General features: G+C 35.9%; 2 protein-coding genes across 2 annotated transcripts; one reads left to right on the plus strand and one right to left on the minus strand.

Moving 5' to 3' along the window:
- Positions 1-100: 100 nt before the first annotated feature.
- On the minus strand, positions 101-4637 carry LOC114718263 (E3 ubiquitin-protein ligase WAV3-like). Its single transcript, XM_028903540.1, has 2 exons — positions 4110-4637; positions 101-2241 (listed from the first exon to the last, which is right to left on the minus strand). The coding sequence occupies exons 1-2, from the start codon at positions 4359-4361 to the stop codon at positions 406-408; spliced, it is 2088 nt and encodes a 695-aa protein (XP_028759373.1). The 5' UTR covers positions 4362-4637; the 3' UTR covers positions 101-405.
- Positions 4638-18338: 13701 nt separating this feature from the next.
- Positions 18339-20660, plus strand: LOC114718253 (patatin-like protein 6). The gene is made up of 2 exons (XM_028903524.1): positions 18339-19481; positions 19901-20660. The coding sequence occupies exons 1-2, from the start codon at positions 18528-18530 to the stop codon at positions 20258-20260; spliced, it is 1314 nt and encodes a 437-aa protein (XP_028759357.1). The 5' UTR covers positions 18339-18527; the 3' UTR covers positions 20261-20660.
- The last annotated feature ends 234 nt before the right edge of the window (positions 20661-20894 follow it).

Genomic DNA, 20894 nt, shown 5'->3' on the forward strand with positions numbered 1-20894 from the left:
TACTATCATTTTTTTTTAGAAAAATAAATAAGTAAATCAATTTTATCATCTTACCTACCTGGGGACAGTAGGTAACTAGGTATACAACTATACAGGCAGCTCAGCTGTAATCAAACTACGAATTTCTATGCCTTCAATTCAATTACAGATTACTTGGGAAAATAAGATAAAATAAAAAATAAAGCAAATTACTTCCAGAAAAGAATAGGATAGTTTAAATTCTTCTTTCAAAAAATCCATAGTCAGAATCTAAATTTCAACAGGTTCAGCAATCATGTGGCTGTTATCAAAATTCTTAACCAGACGAAATACCAAAAGCCGTCTAAGCATCGGCAATGTCCGCAAATTTTACCAGAAACTGAGCTAATTCTTTGATCAGTACCCGGCAAATCAAGAGAGTGCTCTTCAATGCTCAGGCAGAGGCCAAGGTCCAGTCAGACTAAGATTTTGTGACATTCTCACCATGTTAACCATTGAGGGCGTGTCATACCCGATTGACCCGCTTACCGTAGGGTCCCTGACATCGCCGCTGACAAATGACTGAGTTAAAGAGTCTCCCCTTGTTGTAGATCTCTGCCATGAATGTGAACTTAATCCCGAGAGAACATAAGCCCTTCCTGTATGTTCATATCGTTCCCTGCTTTCCATCCTCTCCTTAGTTTCCCTCAGTTCAGCATCAAGCCAAGTGCAAGTAGGATCTCCTGCTGAGGCTGAGGCTGAGGCTGAGGACAATAGTATTGATCTTTTTGCTTCCAGTAAAGCTTTTGCACCCCGCAGGTCTCCTCTTTCAGCCAGCCTCTGTGCTTCTGCTATCCCATCAGCCACCATGAGTCTATTTTTATGTCTATCAACCTCCAAGGCCACTGTAAGTTCGTTAGGCTGTGGTGAACCATCTGATCTTCGAATCTCTACTCTCTCACCCTCAACCTTAACTGGCTCTTCCTCAGAGGTTGAGTCTTTGTATTGGCATGTAACACCCAGTAGAGAAGTCTTTATCTCCGTATTGTCTCGTTCACTGGCTGGGATTGCAGGAATTGATAGGTACAACAGAAATCCCTTTTCCTCTTCCGCGTACATGTTACCAACGTCAATGACACATCGCTTCCCCTCACCATGAATTTCACTGATGTATCTCCCCGAGCGTACTGAACTGATTTGCAGCCCTGGTGAAAGTGTTTTGAAGATAAGTTGTACCTCTTGAGCCACAACACTCAGTAGACCCCCAATGCACCTTGCAAAAGCATCTTGCACCATGCCCACAGATTCAATGAAGGAAAATGTGCCACCAGATGCATCAGAGATGGCGTGCAAAGCAATGGAATCATGATCCCTTCCAAAGCCAAAAGAGTGGACAGGAATAGCATTCCCATTTGAATTACGACCGGATGAAAGGGAAGCAGGCAATTGGGGTCCCAATGGCGGAGTTATAATAGGTTGAGACCTGCCATCAGAGAGAAGCATAATGCTGGCAACTGGGTTTCGCTCTCGCCGTTCCTCAAGTACACGAGCTCCTTTTTTGAGCCCGCTCAGAATGTCAGTTCCACCATCCGTTGAAAGAGAATTGACGGCAATGGTTGCATCAGATTGGCCACTATAAGTCATCCTACGAAGTGGAAAAATCCTGAGAGCAGTGGAAGAGAAAACAACTATAGAAAGTCTGTCAGAAGCACCCAGATTCTGAATGACAAAAAGAACAGCCTGTTTGAGAAGTGCAAGCTTTGAACCAGACATGCTGTCACTGACGTCGAGCACTGTAACCAGGTCCACAGGTGCACGATCCTGTTGAGAAAGCGTTGGTGCACGGATGTTGGCAAGGACAGCAAAATTTGAATGAGCTTCAGATGCAGAGAGAACGGGATACTCTGCAAAGTACTTGATAGCCACAACATTAGGTGCAGATGAAACATGTTCTGCAGAGGTAGCTGGAACAAGGAGTGGCTCGTCATCAGAGAAGCGATGAGGCTCAAATATAGCTGAGGGATCTAACAGACGAGGTGGTGAAGCCAATGATCTGAGCCTGCTCCTGACACGGAGAGGAGGGGGAGGAGGGGGAGGAGGAAAATTACTTGGAGCTTGATATGGGATTTCCTTCCATGTGGCGCGACAGATGGGACAGACATGGTTCCCATGCCTGACATTGGAAGCAATACAATTGAAATGGAAGGAATGACCGCACTCAGCAACAAAGATGGCTCGGCCTAGCCCTATCTTCAAGTCACCTAAGCAAATGGTGCAAGTTTTCTGCACAAGTTAACGCAACTCCTTAACAACAATTGACAAAAGAATGGGCCTAAAACAATATCCATAAACATCCATAAATAAGAAAAACGAGATAACATAATTCAGAGCATTGAGGATTTCACGCGAAATTCAAATTTTGCTTTCTAAAAGAAAAGTAGGGTGCCATAAATTTCTCAAAAGCAAAGAGCCATTCTATCCCAACTTTGACAATCTCGAACACCTACACCAAGCAAACACATGAACGGGCCAAGGACAACGAGATCATGATTCTTTAAGCGTTTGGATTCTCTGCTGCTGCCGTCTGATGTATCTGAAGAATCTTTCTTAGTCACGTCATGCAGCAAAATTAATGAAACTGACAATTTGACTCACTTTCTCTACTTTATTTGTTCTTCTTAAAAGAAAACATGATGAAAACCCATAAAAAGAAGAAGAAAAGTTCCTTTTCATGCAGCATGCAAAAGTAGTCAGATTGGCAAGCTCTCGTGATAAGGTGCAAAATTTGGGGTTTGGGACGTAATCCTGGTAGAAGAACTACAAATAAAAAATCAAAGGCAATGTTTCCTATTTTATAGCACCCCATGATCACATAAAGAATCTGAGAAAATGGGAAATTGTCGCCCCAAAATCGAAATTAATCAGACGAATCAAGGAGGAAAAGGGATCAAGATTAATATTAAAGGAAAGGAAATGAGAAGAAATTAAACTCAATAGCCATATGGCCTGCAAAAACTTCAGTGGAGATCACAATTATAAGGGAGGAAGCCCATCCATTTGAGGAATAATTAGGCAAGACCAACAAACGGCATATGCAAGGATCCAGCCATTGAAGAAATAAATTCTCTTTCTTTCATAGCTAAAGAGAAGAATTGAGTTTGAAAATAAAATGGTTTTAGAGACAGTGATCACGGAAGCCGAAACTCAGGGTTCAGTATAGACGCGTCTGCAATGGAAGTTCTGAGAGAGTGGAAGAAATGAACTTCGTCCATAACTGCATGTGAATTACTGAGGCGGAGGAGGAGGAGGACGACGACGAGGAGACGGCGTGGCAGCAGAAAAGTCTTCAGATGTATCGTATGGCTACAATGCGGGCGGGGAGGAGCATCAAACAATTGGACGGAGATGTGGGTCCCGTGGCATATATGATGAGCTGAATCTTAAACCCTTTACTTTTCAATGCCTTTTTCCATTATTGAATTCCAAGAAGACATCGTGTCCAGCAATTCCGTTGACAAACAAAACAAATGAATCATCATTGTAATCACGTGGTCAAATTTCGAAGCGGCACCAGCCGGCTGCACCAAAAAAAGCAACCAACAAAATGTTCTTTTTCCAATGTTGAAAAAGTCTTATTAGTAAAAATATAATATAATAATAATATAGGACCATATCTTAAGTCCCAACTTCGTCCATGAGAAAATAATTTTTCTATACACCAAATCAAACCCTGCAGTCAAGATTGAAAGGATAGGCTGATGACGCGATAAAAAATGAAAAATCATATTTTGTGTTTTCGACTGCAACCTATGCAGCAGCACGAGTCACGAGAGAATAAATAGTACACAGGAGGGTGAAATGGACAATGAAACCCTCCTCAATTGAGTTCGGAGAGAGCCCACTGTCTTGATTTATTCGGGAAAAGGACAGCTGGCAACCTGCCAGTGCCGAATTTTTCGCTCCCGCTTATGCCTCGCCGGGAAAATCAGTTTCAGCGCCGGAGAAACCTCTCCCCGGCGAGGCAAACGAGATCCAGGAGTCAGTAAACAGGCCACCAAACAAACAACAAATATTTAACAAAACGGACATTTTCCGACAAACCAAACAAGCGAACATCTCAATGAAAATTCAAATACACAGCTGGAACTGACCTTAGTAGATCGCATGCTGAGAACCCGAGAGAGGCGGGAAATCGAAGAAGAGGATCGAGATAACACGGAGCTGGAGGAGGTGATGTCAGCGTTGGAAACGGACCGGCAACGAACCGGCGGCGGCGGTAGTTGCGTGTCATTGCAGGAATTTGTGGCAGAGTCAGAAGGAAGCCGAGACGATGAATCGGATTTGGAGGAAGATGACAAGAGGGAAGCGAATGAGTGCTTGAGCTTGCGTATTCCGGACACCATTTTAGCTTCTGTGCGATGCAGAAAGAGGGTGTGTGACAGAGATTTTTTTAAGAGAAAATATGAAGAAATTGGGTGAAATGAAATTGGGGAAGAAGAGCTTGTGTCAAGCACGGTTCTATATAGAAGGAGAAGAAGAAAGAGGTGAAATTTTTAACAGACACAGAGGGCTACGCGGCCAAATCTTCAAGTGATTCACTTCCATGTGTAGTTATAGGCCCCCTCTCTAGGCGAAGCCTGAGATATGGGTTCTCACTTCTCAGATGGGGAGAAGATGGAAGTTATATGGAAATTGTCATATGATGTTTATTACTACTATTTTAATAATGGTTATTACCAATAGTATTTTAATATGTTGAGTGTAGTAATTGTGTGCTAATTCTGTGTTATTACTATATTTAAGCACAACACATCCCAAAAAAAAAAAAACTCCATGGGATATATAAGAGCCTAGAAAATGGTGTAATTTATTTTGCGAAGTATAATATTAAAAGCCAATTCAGATCACCCTGTCAGATTGGTAAATCAGAAAACCAATCTGGTCAACAATTTTGGACGAATTAATGGGATTGGATTTTATATTTTTTCCTCATACTAAATCTAAAATAATACTCCTCCGATCCTAATTATAAGACCCAATTGACTTATTTGAAGAGATTAAGGAAGTAAGTTAATTTGGTTATTTATAATAAATAAGTGTTGTCATTCCTAAAATATCCTTGCTAATTAAGTATATTGGCTAAAACTATCATTATTAGAAGGATTATCTTGAAAAAAAATGTATAAATATAAGAGACAAAATGGATTGGGGTCTTATAATTAGGACCAAATAAAAAGTCAAATGGGGTCTTATAATAAGGACCGGAGGAGTACTCTAATCCTAAATATAAGATCTTTATACTAGTGTATAAGGATCTTATATTTAGAATTGGAGGAGTATTATTTTGAGTAAACAAAATTAAAAGAAAATAGCAATGTTTTGTTTCATTATATATGATTTATAACTAGATATTATTAAATGCTAATATTTTAAAAACAGTATACTTAATCATGTGTGATTGGAGAACCTGACACAATACATATAAAGAATTTGATGTAAATGTTATTCTATAAATAAATAAATGTTTCTAATAATTTTCTAAATGTTATTTTTGAGAACTATATGTAAATATTATATATTCTAATCAAACTGTGGTATTGTTTTAATTCCAAATAGTATTTAATTATTAAATTTATGAAGTATTATGCACATGTACTTGTATTTGTATGGAAAAATGTATTTAAATTTGTATACTTGAGATTGGAGACACATGTATTAAAATATGTATTTAAGTTTGGGTATTTGGAAAAGATGTATTCTTTAGCAAAAAAGGGACATTGTTACTTTTATTCATGATTGAAAGGCAAAGATATTTTCTAGGTTATAACTAAATAGGCAGTCAAAATATAATACCCTTTCGATCTTTAATATAGAATCTAATTGTTAAGTTTATTTTGGTCTTAAATATAAGACTTATTTCTTACATTCATTAATTTTTTTTTTAAATTATCTCTCTAAATACTCCCTCAGCCATAATCAAGTAAAAGAGAGAGGAATGATATTAGAAAAGATGATTATGATGTTTTAGGAAAAACTTGTTATATTTTTTATAATTAATTAATTTATCTAATTTTTTAATCTAATTAAATTAGTTAAATAGGTTTTATATCGAGGATCGAATGAGTATGCACGCACACGCACAGTGCAGAGAGTAAGCTCTCATTTTAGTTTCCGTAACACATTAATGGAATTATTCATCGTCGACGCATGAAAAAACAAATGATGCACAGTATAATTAAAAAATAAAGGAAAAAAAAACATGAAGTAATGGTAAAATGAATTGAGTTTGGACGCTTATCCAAATGTCTCTTTCTTTTTTAATGGCGACAAAGAATTTGGACGCCGTTTAAAATCTCGGTCTCAAGTCTACTGTTTCTTTCTACGGCCACGCTCAACTCGTTGATAACGTGGTGCTAACATAATTTTCATAGTATAAATATGAACTGTCCGTATAATCTGAGAAAAACTAAAACATGGTTCCCTGAGCATTGGATAGAATTAGTCAGCCGCTCTAATCATGATTCAGTGTAACTAACCACTCTTAATTTTTGAAAGTATATTTTTAGTTATTTAAGTCTAACACGAATAATAAAAAATGATGTATTGACTATATATTGATATTTTAAATGTTTTCAAATATTAACATATTTTGTTTAATTTTGAAAACAACCATAATTATTAAAAAAAATAATCATTTAAGATTAATGATTTTAGAATTAGAGGTTTGTTTTTTTTGACCTGAGAATTAAAGGATTAAGACTACATCTTTAAATTGAAATCTTAGTTCAAGTTAAGGGATGAATTTATATATATATACTCTTTCGGTCTTTAATATAAGACCCATTTAACTAATTTGATTATATTAAGGAAGTTAGGTAAATTAGTTACTTATAAAAAATGTAACACGTTTTTCCTAAAACACCATAATCATCTTTTTTAATACCTCATCTCCCTCTTCTATTTGATTACGGTTGAGAGAGTATCCATAGGGATAATTTGAAGAAAATTGATAAATATGATAAATGGGTCTTATATTTAAAACTAAAACCAAGTCAACAATTGGGTCATATATTAAAAACCAGACGAGTATTTGGCTGTTTAAAATATTTACAAAGGTTTTATGTGCGCTGTTATGACAAAGTTATTAACAAGAAGCAAGTGGGATGCATCAATCCAACAAACATTACTAGTGGGTTGTCTGAAATTAGCTCAAATGGCAATACAATAACACGGTAGATTTTTGTTTTTTTGACCAAAAATATTGCGTATATATGGTAGAGCTCAAATCCTCATAAAAGTAACAGTGGAAGAAGAAAATCAAATTAGGTGGATTTGACCATGACGCCGTTCTGTTGATGCAATTCAACACGGCACAATGGAATTAAATAAGCCCGTTTAAAATGGGGATCAAGGACTCGCAAATATGGTAAATGCAGTTTATGGTTGGCAGATGATAGTCTGAAATTTTCGCAGGTTAGGTGAGCCCGTGTTTATTAATGGCCATAAGGTTTTGCATCACTAGCCCACGCACGCCAGTTTACCCAAAAGGGCAAAATTAGTATTCCTTCTCATTCTATGTATAAATTACAAATAATTAAATTATGTAAATAAAAAATATATTTCGAATTGATTAAAAAAATAAATATGTAAAAAAAATTAGTATTATTTTCTATTTAAATATACCCTTATTTAGAAAAGGGTGAGCAGAGAGAAAGAAAGAAAAAAAAATAGATGAGAGAACACAAGGGGTAAAATATATGATAGAAACATATCACTGATTGAAGATAAAAATGAATTAAACTTTTACACAAGTGCAAAGCACAACTTATAAAAACAACTGGCCATTAATTAAAACATGACAAGTTATGTAGTTAATGCATCAATATAGTTGTATAAAACCGCAGTCAGCTGCACTCGATTAATCATTATTATTTTATTATTTACTGCCATGGTGTTTTTGTACTGGTGATGTCATGTTTTAAAAATTATTTGATACTATTTTTATTTATTATTTTTTAGAATTTGATTTATTTCATGGCAATTAACGCAATGTATGAGAGTGACGTGATAAATAGTTATCCAATAATATTAGTTTTCTTTAGATGGGGAGATTGTGAGAGAGCACACCGTGGAGATATAATGGTGTCGCTTAATTCTAAATAATACCTCCGGTCCTTATTATAAGAGCTAGTTAACTAATTTGATCAGATTAAGAAAATAAGTTAAGTTAGTTATTTGTCACAAATAGGTGTTGTCTTTCCTAAAATATCCTTACTAATCAAGTGTATTGGTCCAGAACTGCTATTGTTAGAAAGGCTGTCTTAAAAAAAATATATATAAATATTAGAGACAAAGTGAATTAAAATATTATATTTAGGATCTAAATAAAAATCAAACGAGATTTTATATTAAGAACCGAAAGTAATAATTTAATAATCTTGCCGTCCACACGCTAACTTGGTAAGCTCAGAACAAGACCATGGGAGGCGCAAAACAAAACTAGCTTCTCTATCAAAATTTAAAGGCTATGCCATCACTGACGTGGCTTTGTTTCGTCCTTGGATTAAAAAGAAGGGAGACATTGGAAATTTTATTGTGACAAATAAGTCGAATTTCTTAGCTCATAACCTATAAAATTATAAGTTTAAATTTTGTTAGCGGGAATAGTTCTCTGAAGAGTACAAGAAGAAGAGATGAAGAAGAAAGTGGTGCACTATGTCTTCAAGGCGTGGACAGCACTTTCCTTTAGGCTTAATTCGCCCCCACCTATTCCTATCTTTTAGGGTACAAGTTGGGTTGACCAGCGAATTTCCTTTAGAATGCAATGAAGACCCTTGAATATGGATTGCACTTCCAAAATTCAAGCAAAGACAACAATAGTGATAATTTGACTCTATCTTTGCGTGCACTCAAAGACAAAGGCAATGAGTTTGATCTTAGTGACTGTGTTGTATATTATCTCCAAATAAAATGATGATGAAAGGTTTACATAGAGTATGAAATGATGCCTTGAAATGATACTTTTTAGAATAAAAACTTACTAAATAAAAAGTCATAATCATATGTTGGTTCATGAACCAATATAATTTAAATAAATACAATGAATTTAGTATGTAGGTTCATTTAATATTTTAACTTCCTACATGACCTTTTGTTAAATACAATGTATTTAGTATGTAGGTTCATTTAATATTTTAACTTCCTACATAACCCTTCATATAAATATATTAATTTATATGAAGACACAACCCTTCAAATAAATTTATTAATTTATATGAAGATATAACCCCTCATATAAATTTATTAATCTAATAAATTATATAAGGACATGACTTTTAAAAAAAAAACATATCTCTTCATTTTAAAAATATTCCAACAAATTTTACTACCGATTTAAAAATTTTAACGGTAGGCAGTATGAGCCTTAAAACCCAATTCAACTAAACTTTTTTTATCAAAAAACAAATAAGTCGAATGCTCTGAAATGGTTACACATGGTAGTAGTAAAGATGAGTTGTGGTTATTTCTTTTCCAATATTGCCCCTCAATCCCACACGGTTTTATTAGGATGCTTTTAATTTGTAGGCGTGCTTCATTATTATGATATCATTAATTTCAACGGAAAGAAAATCTGGAAAGTTATATTTTTCTACAAATGTAAAACTGTAAAATTCATTTCTTAAGAATAGTGAGGTTAGTTAATTTTGTCTTATATTTAAAATTGGATGAGTATAAATAAATAAAAATCCTTAAAAATGACATGTAAGAAAAAAACATAAGATGTATATATAATTTACCCTTATAATTAAGAGTTTTTTTTTAATTTTAAATTGAGCATAAAATATTGTGTAGCCTGTTGGAACTTGGAACTAGCTTCGCAAATCGCAACCGCCAACCAACACTTGAACTGCATTTATGCTGGGTTTTCATTTTGTGTGTGTGTGTGTGTCTGTGTCTGTGTCTGTGTGGTGTGTGTGTGTGTATTTACATATAAATGTGTGTGTGTGCGTGTGTGTATTCGGCTGAGCCCAGGCTGAAGCCCATGAGTTTATTTAAAAAAAAAAAAAGATTCTCTTTCGAGGCCTCTCCCTTTCAATATTCCGGTTAAATAGGCGTTAAAACGGGCTATTAAAATCTGGGCCCAAGAAAAATGGGCTCAATGACTAAAACTATAGGGGAAAAAAATCATTTATGACTTGATTTGATATTACAAAACAAAAATTTAAAGTTGATTAGGGAAAATATAAAATTTTTCATTATAATTCTCAATTTAAAAGCTTTTGGGGAAAAAAAAAAAAATCAAATCGTTGAACGGACAGCCTACATGATTGCTAACAACCGTTCTAAATTATTTAGCCGGACGTCATTTTCTTGATTTCTTCCGCGCGCGAAGCCGTCTTGCTTAATTTCCATCCCTTCGCTAAACTGGTGGCCATTAATAAACGGGGAAAATATTATATAAATATACTAGTATATATATTAATTACAACAAATTCCCAGGAAAAACCAACAGGTAAAGTACCTATCTACCATGGCACGTCATTATTTCGCATCCAGATTCAAGCTTGGGTCGGGTGTGCATGTGTATGTGCATATAAAGTCCCATTTGCGCATGAGAAAGGCACGCTATACATGAGATATATTTCCCAAATATATAAAAGGAAAACAAAATAAACAATTGACATCCATGTCTCAATCCATCAATATACTGTATATGGTAAGCTCTGCTATTTATCATTAACTTGAAACCAAATTCCATCTAATTCACTAAATAGTAAATACGAGTACCTTCTTCAACGAAAATTCAAATATTAGTTCATCATTTTTTTTAAACCAGACTCAAGCCCACTAATGGGCTATTCTTTTTCAAGGAAAGGGACAAGTTCTAAGGAAACGATGTTACCAGCAGATGAAAGCAGCAACCTCTCTAAAAGAAGCACTTTCGCACAACTAATTAAGCTCCAGAGACTGACGAATGTATGTATTCCTTTGGAAAAAGGAAAATAAAAGAATTGAGGAGGGGGGGGGTATGTGAAGGGGTCAACGAAGGAAAAGGGGTTGGGAGTGCTGTGGCGAGTGACAGGGCAACGTAGGATTGTAGGAACTAGGAAGTAGGAGGTAGGAAGTAGGAAGGGCGGCACCTTGTTTGTGTCGGCGGGTCGTCCAAATCTCTTTAAGCAGATCACTGTCTCTTCTTTCTTAAGGTGGTCCCCTCCTCCTCCTCCTAAGTTTTAATATTCATCCGATTCTTAATATTATTTAATTATTGAGTTGATTTTAATTTTAAATATAAGATCTATTTTTTATATTTATTAATTTTTTTAAATTATCTTTATAAATACTCCTTCAACCACAATCAAATAGAAGAGATAAAAGATATTAAGGAAGATGATTATAGTATTTTAGGAAAAACATTTCATATTTTTATAATTAACTAACTTATCTAATTTTTAAATATAATTAAACTAATTAAATAAGTTTTATATTAAAAAAAACGGAATAGTGCTATACATCGTATCTGCCTCTCTTATTCCCAACGCCACCAACCAAACCCCCCGTCCAAAAAAAAAAAAACCCTTTTTCTCTTTCAATTAAAATCAACCTTGTTTCCTTCGTGTATTCTGCTCCTCTCCAAGTTTAGTTTCTTCTTCTCCACACGTGCACCCTCCCTTTTCTATTCCATATCTACTCTATCTGTCTATCTACGCTTCCCCCCTTTCCTCTTGTCTTTCCTCCTGTCTCTTCCATTCTACATACGACAAACCTTAAATTGTCCCCCCGCCCCTACCTCTCCCCACGTTATTATACCACCCTCTGTTACTTCTTTTCCCGTTATTATCACTTCATCATTTAATTCTGTCCCCCCCCCCCCCAAAAAAACTCCCCGTAATCCAAATATAGAACCTAACAGGGGATCTATTTCAATAATTTTTTAAAAAAAATTATTCCCATTAACTGCTCATATTTCATGAGGATACGTATGGTTTAATTAGAGAGAAATCATATATAATAACTAATTTAATTAATTTTTTTCGTGATTCACATTTTAGTATGCAATATATTTACTTTGCTCATCATCGTTTTATATACAACGACCAAGATCGACCATCAACCTTGATTGGAACTGAGAAACGACATTATTACATAAAAAAAATGACTTAAGCAGGCATGTTCGGAACGTGAATTGATTAATATCTGATCAGCTCTCTCTCTTGTGTATCAAAAATCTCATTTTTTTTTCACAAAGTTATTAATAAAACAATATAACTTGACCCTGACAAACAACAAAATTTCAAAATAATACAAGCTAATTGTATAAATAAATAATGAATATATTGCATGTCGTTACGATAAGATTTAGAATGATTAAATAAAAATAATGGCGTGGGAGGTGTTTGTTTCTTTGTTAATATGGTGATGATTCCTTTCCGACAAATGCTGCATTATCTTTAATCATACCCACAAAACACACACCCAACACACTATCATTATCCTGATATTCTTGTTCCTTCTCCTTGCAATTTCTTCATTATGTGTCTTCCCCTTCACCCTAATAATGCTCACCTCCAACAATGTATATAACACTGTGCTGTTGCATGCACACCCATCCATTTTCCTACCTTAATTTATTATTATATGTAATTAAGAAGAAGCTTCGTACGTCATCGTTTAAATATAAACCAAATACCTGGCCATGAGCTTAGTTAGTATTTACTTAAATACACCACAGTTTTAGTCAATGGTACGTATTGGTATATTATTGAAGCTTTTCATAAACATGGTCCTCGCTACATACAGCTCCAGCTCTTTAATTTGTCACGATGCTCAAATAAATATATCATTAAGTTTATTCATTCTTTTCAAACCTGTCGCCGTTGTTGACTTATATATATATATATATATATATATATATATAAATATAAATTGAAACATAATATAGCCAGCGTGTGAAAGAGATGGGTGGAGGTTGACAGTAAAAAAATTAATTAGTTAATTAGTAATAATAAAAAACAAGGACTTTGATTATTTCCTGTAAAAGCGCTGATTGATGCAACGATCTTAACGGAAACGACAATGACCTGTTCATTCCTATGTATGTGTAGGAATAAGTGTCGTCATGTCATGAAATATTCTGTGGTTCAAATGTATTTTTCGTTAATATTGTGAGGAAAATTTGGTGAAAAGTTTGAATTTATATTTAATGTAAAGAGATGTAACTCTCTCAGTTGTGTGCAACATATAGTCTTCAGCGTCATGTACAAATAATTTTTTCAAAATTTTTGTACATAATTAAAAAGAATGTTTGTTATACACAGTTAAAAAAGAGTTAGAGGTTTCGAAGATAGTTACATCATGTTTTTTTGACCAATAAATTTCTCAAAATGGGGACTTTTCACCAAATTTCTCACATAAAAATGCCATCATTCTCCCTGGAAAAAAAAAATCCTAACCAATGATATAGTTGATTTAAGTATACATACTTAACTACTTGTTTTCCTTGACTAACAAGGATTTGGGTTCAAATATAATACTCCTCCAGTCCTTAATATGAGACATATTTAACTAATTTGATCAGATTAAAGAAATTAGATAAGTTAGTTAATTATAAAAAATATGACACGTTTTTCTTAAAATACCATAGTCATCTTCCTTAATATCCTCCCCCCTCTTTTATTTGATTATGGTTGAGGGAGTATCTATAAGGGTAATTTAGAAAAAATTGATAAATATAAAAATCAGGTCTTATATTTATGACCAAAATCAATTCAATAATTATGTTTTATATTAAGAACCGGAGGAGTATATGAAGAAAAATGACAACTAATCTCAAAGCTTGAAAGGCATATGATTTGATTTGACCATCAATTTGAATTAGTTAGGGCCTGATATAATTTTTAGAATCAATAAGTTGGTAATGACTAATGAGAGAAAAATCTTCCCAATTCTTGCTCTAACGGAGAAAAACGTTTTTTTTTTATTTTTTTTTAATTAAGTGCTCCTCGCTTTTGGCCTTTGTCAATTGTCATCCACTGCCTATATCGTACGTCATTATCTCTAATCATCACTGTGGAAGAAATTAACTGAAGTTCCTCTCCATATCCTCAATATTCTCACTATTCGACCGGACTTCGACAGAGTCTCATATTTATAAACCAAAGAAATTAAAAAGGCGGCGAATATTCGAATGGAACTTGTCTTCATTAATTTGCCGGAATCTCTGGATCCAGAGAAATATTTTTCTTTTCACATATGAAACACAACACTATAATCTGGCGCAGTGATATTTACATGCGAAAAAGAGATTCAAACCTTTTGCAGACACACAGGATGCAAACGGACATTTATTCATTCAAACTTGGCTTTTGTTAATTCAAAGATTAAGCATTCAGCTATAGCAAAAGGGATTCTCACAAGTCACGGGTCGGAACGTTAAAAAGACAATTGAAAAAAAAGAAATATGGAAACAATAAAGAGAATGGCCCCCCGAAATGCGTACAGACATTATCATGACAGGCAATATTAAATCTAACAAACCTCAATGATTAAAGGCCTAAGCACATCATTAACAAAGCATAAACAAATCGCTGTTTGTCGAGTAAAAACCAAATTAAAGCGCAAAAACGTCAATCAAGGTGGCACGCAGGATCGCAGGAGCTAGGAAGAGGTTGTTTATTATTGTTACGAACTTCATATATATAAAAACACAGTATTCTTGAATAAACAAGTCTGATCAATCTGATGATTAAAAAGAAAGAGGCTTGTGCGTTAGGCCGACAAGTGAAGGTGGCAAAAATGTTGGCTTCTAAGTCTGAACTAATTAAAAGGCTGTGCGTGGTGTGATCGATCCGGAACTCTCTTCATCTAATGAATCTTACCAACCGCTTACGTTGTTGCTAGCTGCTATTCCCTACTTGCCTCTCCAAAATCAAGTCTTTTATTTCGGAACATTGTACCTGATCGTCGGTGGTTGTGCCCAGAAACCCTCCCGAAACTCACCCTCACTTTATTATTCTGCATATAGCTCAATATCTCATCAACACACACCAAATCAATTTGTTTATCAGTGTATTTGATATGTGAATTTCATAATCTGGTGTAGATTAACGTGAGAAGGAATAGTTTTTTGTTGGGGTTTTGGGGGGTGGGGCAAGATTAATTATGACCCGCCATTTAGGGAATGAGATGGGAAATTAAAAGTAAACACACTTCACTTGATATGGGGAGAAAACTAAAAGAAAAGAAAAGACTTCACTTTCAAGTTTCACTCTTTCTTTTGGTCGCTGTTTCTCTCTCTTTGTCTCTTCGTTGTTGCATTGCATAGTTACTGTTTGGTCCATATGCGTGGAGTGGTGATAATAATTTATGATTCTGCAGTCACATTTAAGGACCCCATTATATAAAATTCAATAATCACTCCCGCGAATCTATAGTATCTTACCTTTTCATTTCCCCTCTCTGACCTTTTCTTTTAAACCTCTCGACACTTTTAACTGTAAGCTGTTATATTCAAGTTTGACGGGTTTGATTCTGCTTGTAGTTTTAAGTTGTTAGTACCGAACTTAACCATATGGAATTGTAACGCTTGTTCAAGGTTTGAAAGTTTGAGATATTTGGAAGGGAAGGCCTACCAAAATTAAATGGGCAGTTAAGGGGAGAGAAAAACAAGGGCGCGGTGCAGAAGCAGAAGGGAAAAGTAGCACACACCTGTGAGTGGAGATAGCTACAGCATTCTTTGGTCAGTTTCTTGCCACGGTCATGTCCTGTTTCGTGCCTTTCATTTACCCCACACCCTCTCTCTCTCTATATAAATATATATGTATTTGTATGCGTATTGTATAGGTATTACTTCCCACTCTAATTATAAGATCTCGTTTGTAAAACAAAATCTTATAATTAAGATCAAAAGTAGTAATATTTTGTTTCAAAGTCCAAATAAAATTGGAAATTGAGGGTGAAAATTGAGGAGGAAGAAATGGTGGACATATATATATCGCTTTCATTTGTAATTGATATTTTCTGGTCACATATCTCTGTCTCTAGGACAATCTTTGTTTTTTTTTTCCCCATTCATTTGATTAGAAAACAATGAAAATCACTGCACGGAACATTAAATTCAATATGTTCCTTCACAAGTTATGAGTTATGACTATAAAAGAAGCGTGGGGGAAATTAAAAGCAGAGGGGAGAGGGAAGGCGGGTGGGTACAGGGGGGACGGTACGGTAGCGAGGAAGAGGGCACAGTACAGTCCGGACAACTGTATTCTTAAATAGTAATAACATTAAGTCAAAATAATTCATGATAATTGATTTTTTTAATTTTTTCCAAAAAAAAGTTGTAACTGGAAATTAAATTTCAAACTTAATGCTCTATTTATAAAATTTGCAATGATCTGAATTGATATTTAGAATTCATTTTATAAAAAATTTATCAAAAACCTAACTATTATTAACTAAACTTTTTTCTGGGTAATATTAATTAAACTCTTCGGAACATTATTTTTATTTTCCTTAATTTTTTTTTCCATTTTCTTTTGGGTGTGAGGTCAACTCTCTCTCCTCTGTCCCCTTTATTTTAGATTAGTCCCCACGCCCACAATGTCCTCCACTTGTAAGATTGTAAGGAGAGTGATGAAGCACTATTTAAAACGTTCCCTTGTTACTGGTAAGGTTAAAGTATGATCTATGGATAGGATAGCAGGATAGGGCCGGCGAGTGAGCTATTTAAAAATGAAGTAGGATAGTCACAACCAGTTTTATTGTTTATGCAGAGTTGCAGACAGAGGGAATATAGAGCTCTTGATTGGAATCGCTTATATGTATCAAAATTTATTTTGCATATTTATTATGTATTTTGTAAATTCTAATTAAAAGATTACTTATAAACTATTTTAAACGGATCCAAAACGTTATTTATGTGATTATGGGGTGTTTGACAACTTCCAAACTATGGTTTCAGAAGCACTTTTCTGTAAAATGAGGCAAATTCTTCCATATATTTATTTCGTAAACTGTAAAAACACTTCTGAAACCATAATTTAGTTTCTATCCAAACACCCCCTACGAGTCACTTAACATCTCTCTATGTTAAAAGTAGTTTATAGATGGTAGATGAGCAGAAGTGGTTAAATTAGAGAGAGGATGTCAAGAAGAGGAGAGAGGATGAGAAGGCGAAAAGGAAAGGAGAGAGGCACGTATCTGGAGGAAAGGGTCCTACTCGGATCTTCACACTGCTGTGTCCTTGACACTGGCCTCCCCCCGCCGACATTATTTCTTACCCTTTCCTCCCCCACCCCTCCCCCGCTTTGCTTCCTTCTTCCTCAACTCAATCCATACCATCCACACCCAAAAAAAAAAAAATCAGTACGACTTAGCCGTTGAAATCTCCGCTGTCTCTTTTTCGTTTTTTTTTCCCATCCCTGGTGTGTCATTTCATTTGTACTTTTCTAATTTTAAATATAAGATCTTTATATACATTAATATATTTAGGACGGGAGAAGTATTTTGGATTTCAGCTCAATAGGTTCCTAAGTGGACAAAACTGATATAGAACTCAAACTACCTAATATCTAAGCAATGTTAATTAATTTCCTCAATCAACGCATATTGAAGAGCAACTCATTAGAAATTAAAGCATAAAACTATATAGCTATGCACTGTCTTGCTTCAATATGAAGTGTGAAATGAATAAATAAATACTTAGAACAATAAAAGAAAACAATACAAAACACTGGTCATTAGTCAAGAATAGCCTTCCCTCCACTACATTTTAAAACATGCATTCTCGCCATAAAGTATATACGAATAAAGGGACTGGATAGCTGAAAAAAAAAGAGGAAAGTACAATATGTAAAAGTACTAAAATAAGAACTATTCCCACCACGCAAAATTTAAATTCATATGCTTGAAATAAAGTTGGTCCATCCTTGCTTTTTAGAATTTAGCCCTTTAATTTTCCCCCCTGCATCAACGCAATTTTCTTGCATCTCATGTCTCCTTAACTTAAATTAATTCCCCCCCACCCCTCAACTTCCCAAACATCCCCTCCACGCCGTCATTATAAAAATTGAGCCAACATCTAAAATTATAAAACAGTCGTGTGCATAATGATTTTTGAAAAATCACAATCAAGGGCCCATAACTATAGAGAAAAAAAACCATGTCAAAACGGAACTTCAATTGCTGCCCCTCAAAGCCAGAAATTATTATAAAATTTTGTGAGATGAGATGTTAGTCAATTTAAAGATAAAATTTTAAATTTTTAGTTTTTAAGATAATCATGAGTTTTGCTGAAAAAGAATTCCGGGTCTAGATGTGTAATTTTTTCTTAATCACCACACCTCCGTCCTTAGGAATGTTCGTGGATGATCGCAATCACTATCATTCTCGCTGCCTTCTTATTTTCCTTCCCTCGCTATATATACACACCACCCTCGTCTCCTTTTTCTTTCATCCACGCTTCCTTCTTTCTCCTCTTCAACGCAAATTCCCATCACAGTCGCTTCACCCTCAAATTTCAATCTCCCTTTTTCTCTCTAACTTCTCTATCTCCGAACTGAAAAATTGCAGAAATGGCGGCACTTTCTAACATTGACTCTACCTTCGAAGTCGACAAGCTCACCTACGAAATCTTCTCTATATTGGAGAACAAGTTCCTCTTCGGCTACAACGAGCCCAAGAATTCCAAGACCGTCGTTGCCAACTCTGCTCAGATTTCCCCAGAAGACGCGAAATCAGCCAAACACAACGATGGTAAGGTCAGAATTCTCTGCATTGATGGGACCGGCGCCACCGACGGCATCCTCGCTGCCAAGTCTTTGGTTCACCTTGAAGCCTGCCTCCGCCGCAAATCCGGAAACCCCAACGCCCACATCGCTGCCTATTTCGACGTCGTTGCGGGGTCTGGCGTCGGAGGCGTTCTCGCGGCTCTGTTGTTCACTCGCGGGAGAGACGGGTTTCCGATGTTCTCCGCCGAGGAAGCGCTGAAGTTCTTGGTCGATAACCGGCGCAAGATTTTCCGTTCTAAGCCGGGGATTTTCCGGCGAGTAATTCGCGCGTCGTCGTCGGCGTCGAAAGTCGAGAAGCTGTTCCGTAAGATTTTCGGTGAGAGCACGTTGAAGGACACGTTGAAGCCGGTTTTGATCCCCTGCTACGACCTCATCACTCGCGCCCCGTTCCTGTTTTCCCGCGCCGACGCTCTGGAATTGGACGGCTATGATTTCAAGATGAGGGACGTTTGCGTTGCCACGTCAGCTGATCCCGTTTCGGTCGGCCCAGTGGAGATGAAGTCCATGGACGGGAGGACGAAGATCGTGGCCGTCGATGGAGGAATAGCGATGAACAATCCAACGGCCGCCGCCATCACCCACGTTTTGAACAATAAGCACGAGTTTCCGTTTTGTAACAGCGTCTCCGATCTCTTGGTTCTCTCTCTGGGCAACGGAGAGTCCGAGTTTAACACCGTCGAACCCAAATTGTCCACATCCGGCTTCGTTAGGATCGCCGGAGAAGGAGCTTCCGATATGGTAAGTGTTTTTCACCGAGTTTTTTTTTGTCCTACTGTTTCACACTCAGTCAATTCACAAAAGTATAAAGTCTAGCATATTTCACTTTTTCGCGTAATTTATGACGGTCAAATGTGGAATAATTATTAACAGCATTAATCCCTTTAATTCTATGAATTACTGCGTAAAAGCTTCTTCTTTTAAATTCTTATTTCACATAAAAGTCGAAATCCGCCGGACTTTTAAAGTGAGAAATGAAAAGATGATTATTATGCAACAAATAAAGAGGTGGTGGTTAGAGTAATGGCTCATCAATGTGTCACCTAATCCTTCCACACACACACAGCATTTGATTTTTTTTTTTTTTGCATTTTATAATGCACAAGAGGTTGGTAGTGTAATAATTGCTAACGGGATTTATTTTAAAAAAAAATCTGCAGGTTGATCAAGCTGTATCGATGGCATTTGTGGAGTGTAGCAGAGGCAATTATGTGCGCATCCAGTCAAACGGGGTGATGGCAAAGAAGGCAGAGGGCGGGTCGGGCAGAACGACGTCGGATCTGGTGGCAGCTTCGGAGGAAATGTTGGCCCAGAAGAGTGTGGAATCGGTTCTGTTCAAGGGGAAGAGAGTGGTGGATAACACAAATGGGGACAAGTTGGAGTTGTTTGGAGGAGAGTTGATAAAAGAGGAAGAAAGAAGAAAAACCAGCATTTTGCCTACTGTGGTGTTGAAGCATGCGTCTCCTTCGCCCAGAACTTCATCTGCCACCACACTCTCTACTTTGTCCTCAGGCTGCTAACCAATCACAATTGATTCCAGAAAATGAGACTGCAATTCTTAAATGAGTTGGGGACTTTGAGTTAGCTGCCGCTTTAGATCAATCAAGGCAAGTTGAATCTGAGCCGAGCAGAGCTGAATCCTCAACTCACTGTGGTTTTTTTTTTTTGGTTCTTTTTGTTTTGGGTATATATATATATATATATATACGTGTATTTATTCTGATCAGAGTAATTAATCTGTGTATATGGTTATTTGTTAAAGAATGAGTTTGGTTCAGGATTAGAGATTTTTTAGAGCATCTCTTGGATCTGTGAGAGTTAGGTTGTGTTGTTGAGTCTGATAGTGTTGCGACTCAACTAGGAGTGTGGATTCTGAAATTTTCAGATTAATTGGAACGTGCTTCATTCATCTTCTTTCAATTATTTTTGAACTACATTGTTTGGCATGCTTGTACGTTATGTTGGGGCTTGAATGAGTCTCCCGGCTATGTAAATTTGGGCCATGCCCAACTTATTTCATCTGCCAAAACAATTCAAATTCTTCACTTTCTCGTTTCTCTTTTTCTTCCCCCCCGGGGATGCAACTTTCATATATTTTCACCCTTAAAATTTTTATTTGGCATGTACTTAAATATACTTTTAATTCTAAATTTT

This window comes from Neltuma alba, unplaced genomic scaffold (genome assembly GCF_004799145.2).
Source record: "Neltuma alba isolate B1F8T4 unplaced genomic scaffold, ASM479914v2 tig00011822_pilon, whole genome shotgun sequence".
Classification (NCBI taxonomy): domain Eukaryota; kingdom Viridiplantae; phylum Streptophyta; class Magnoliopsida; order Fabales; family Fabaceae; genus Neltuma; species Neltuma alba.

Coding starts and splice junctions, on each gene's coding strand:
- LOC114718263 (XM_028903540.1), bottom strand. CDS start 4,361: ATGGTGTCCGGAATACGCAAGCTCAAGCACTCATTCGCTTCCCTCTTG. Junction 2,242..4,109: donor TCAGCATGCGATCTACTAAG/GTCAGTTCCAGC, acceptor TAACTTGTGCAG/AAAACTTGCACCATTTGCTT.
- LOC114718253 (XM_028903524.1), top strand. CDS start 18,528: ATGGCGGCACTTTCTAACATTGACTCTACCTTCGAAGTCGACAAGCTC. Junction 19,482..19,900: donor GAGAAGGAGCTTCCGATATG/GTAAGTGTTTTT, acceptor AAAAATCTGCAG/GTTGATCAAGCTGTATCGAT.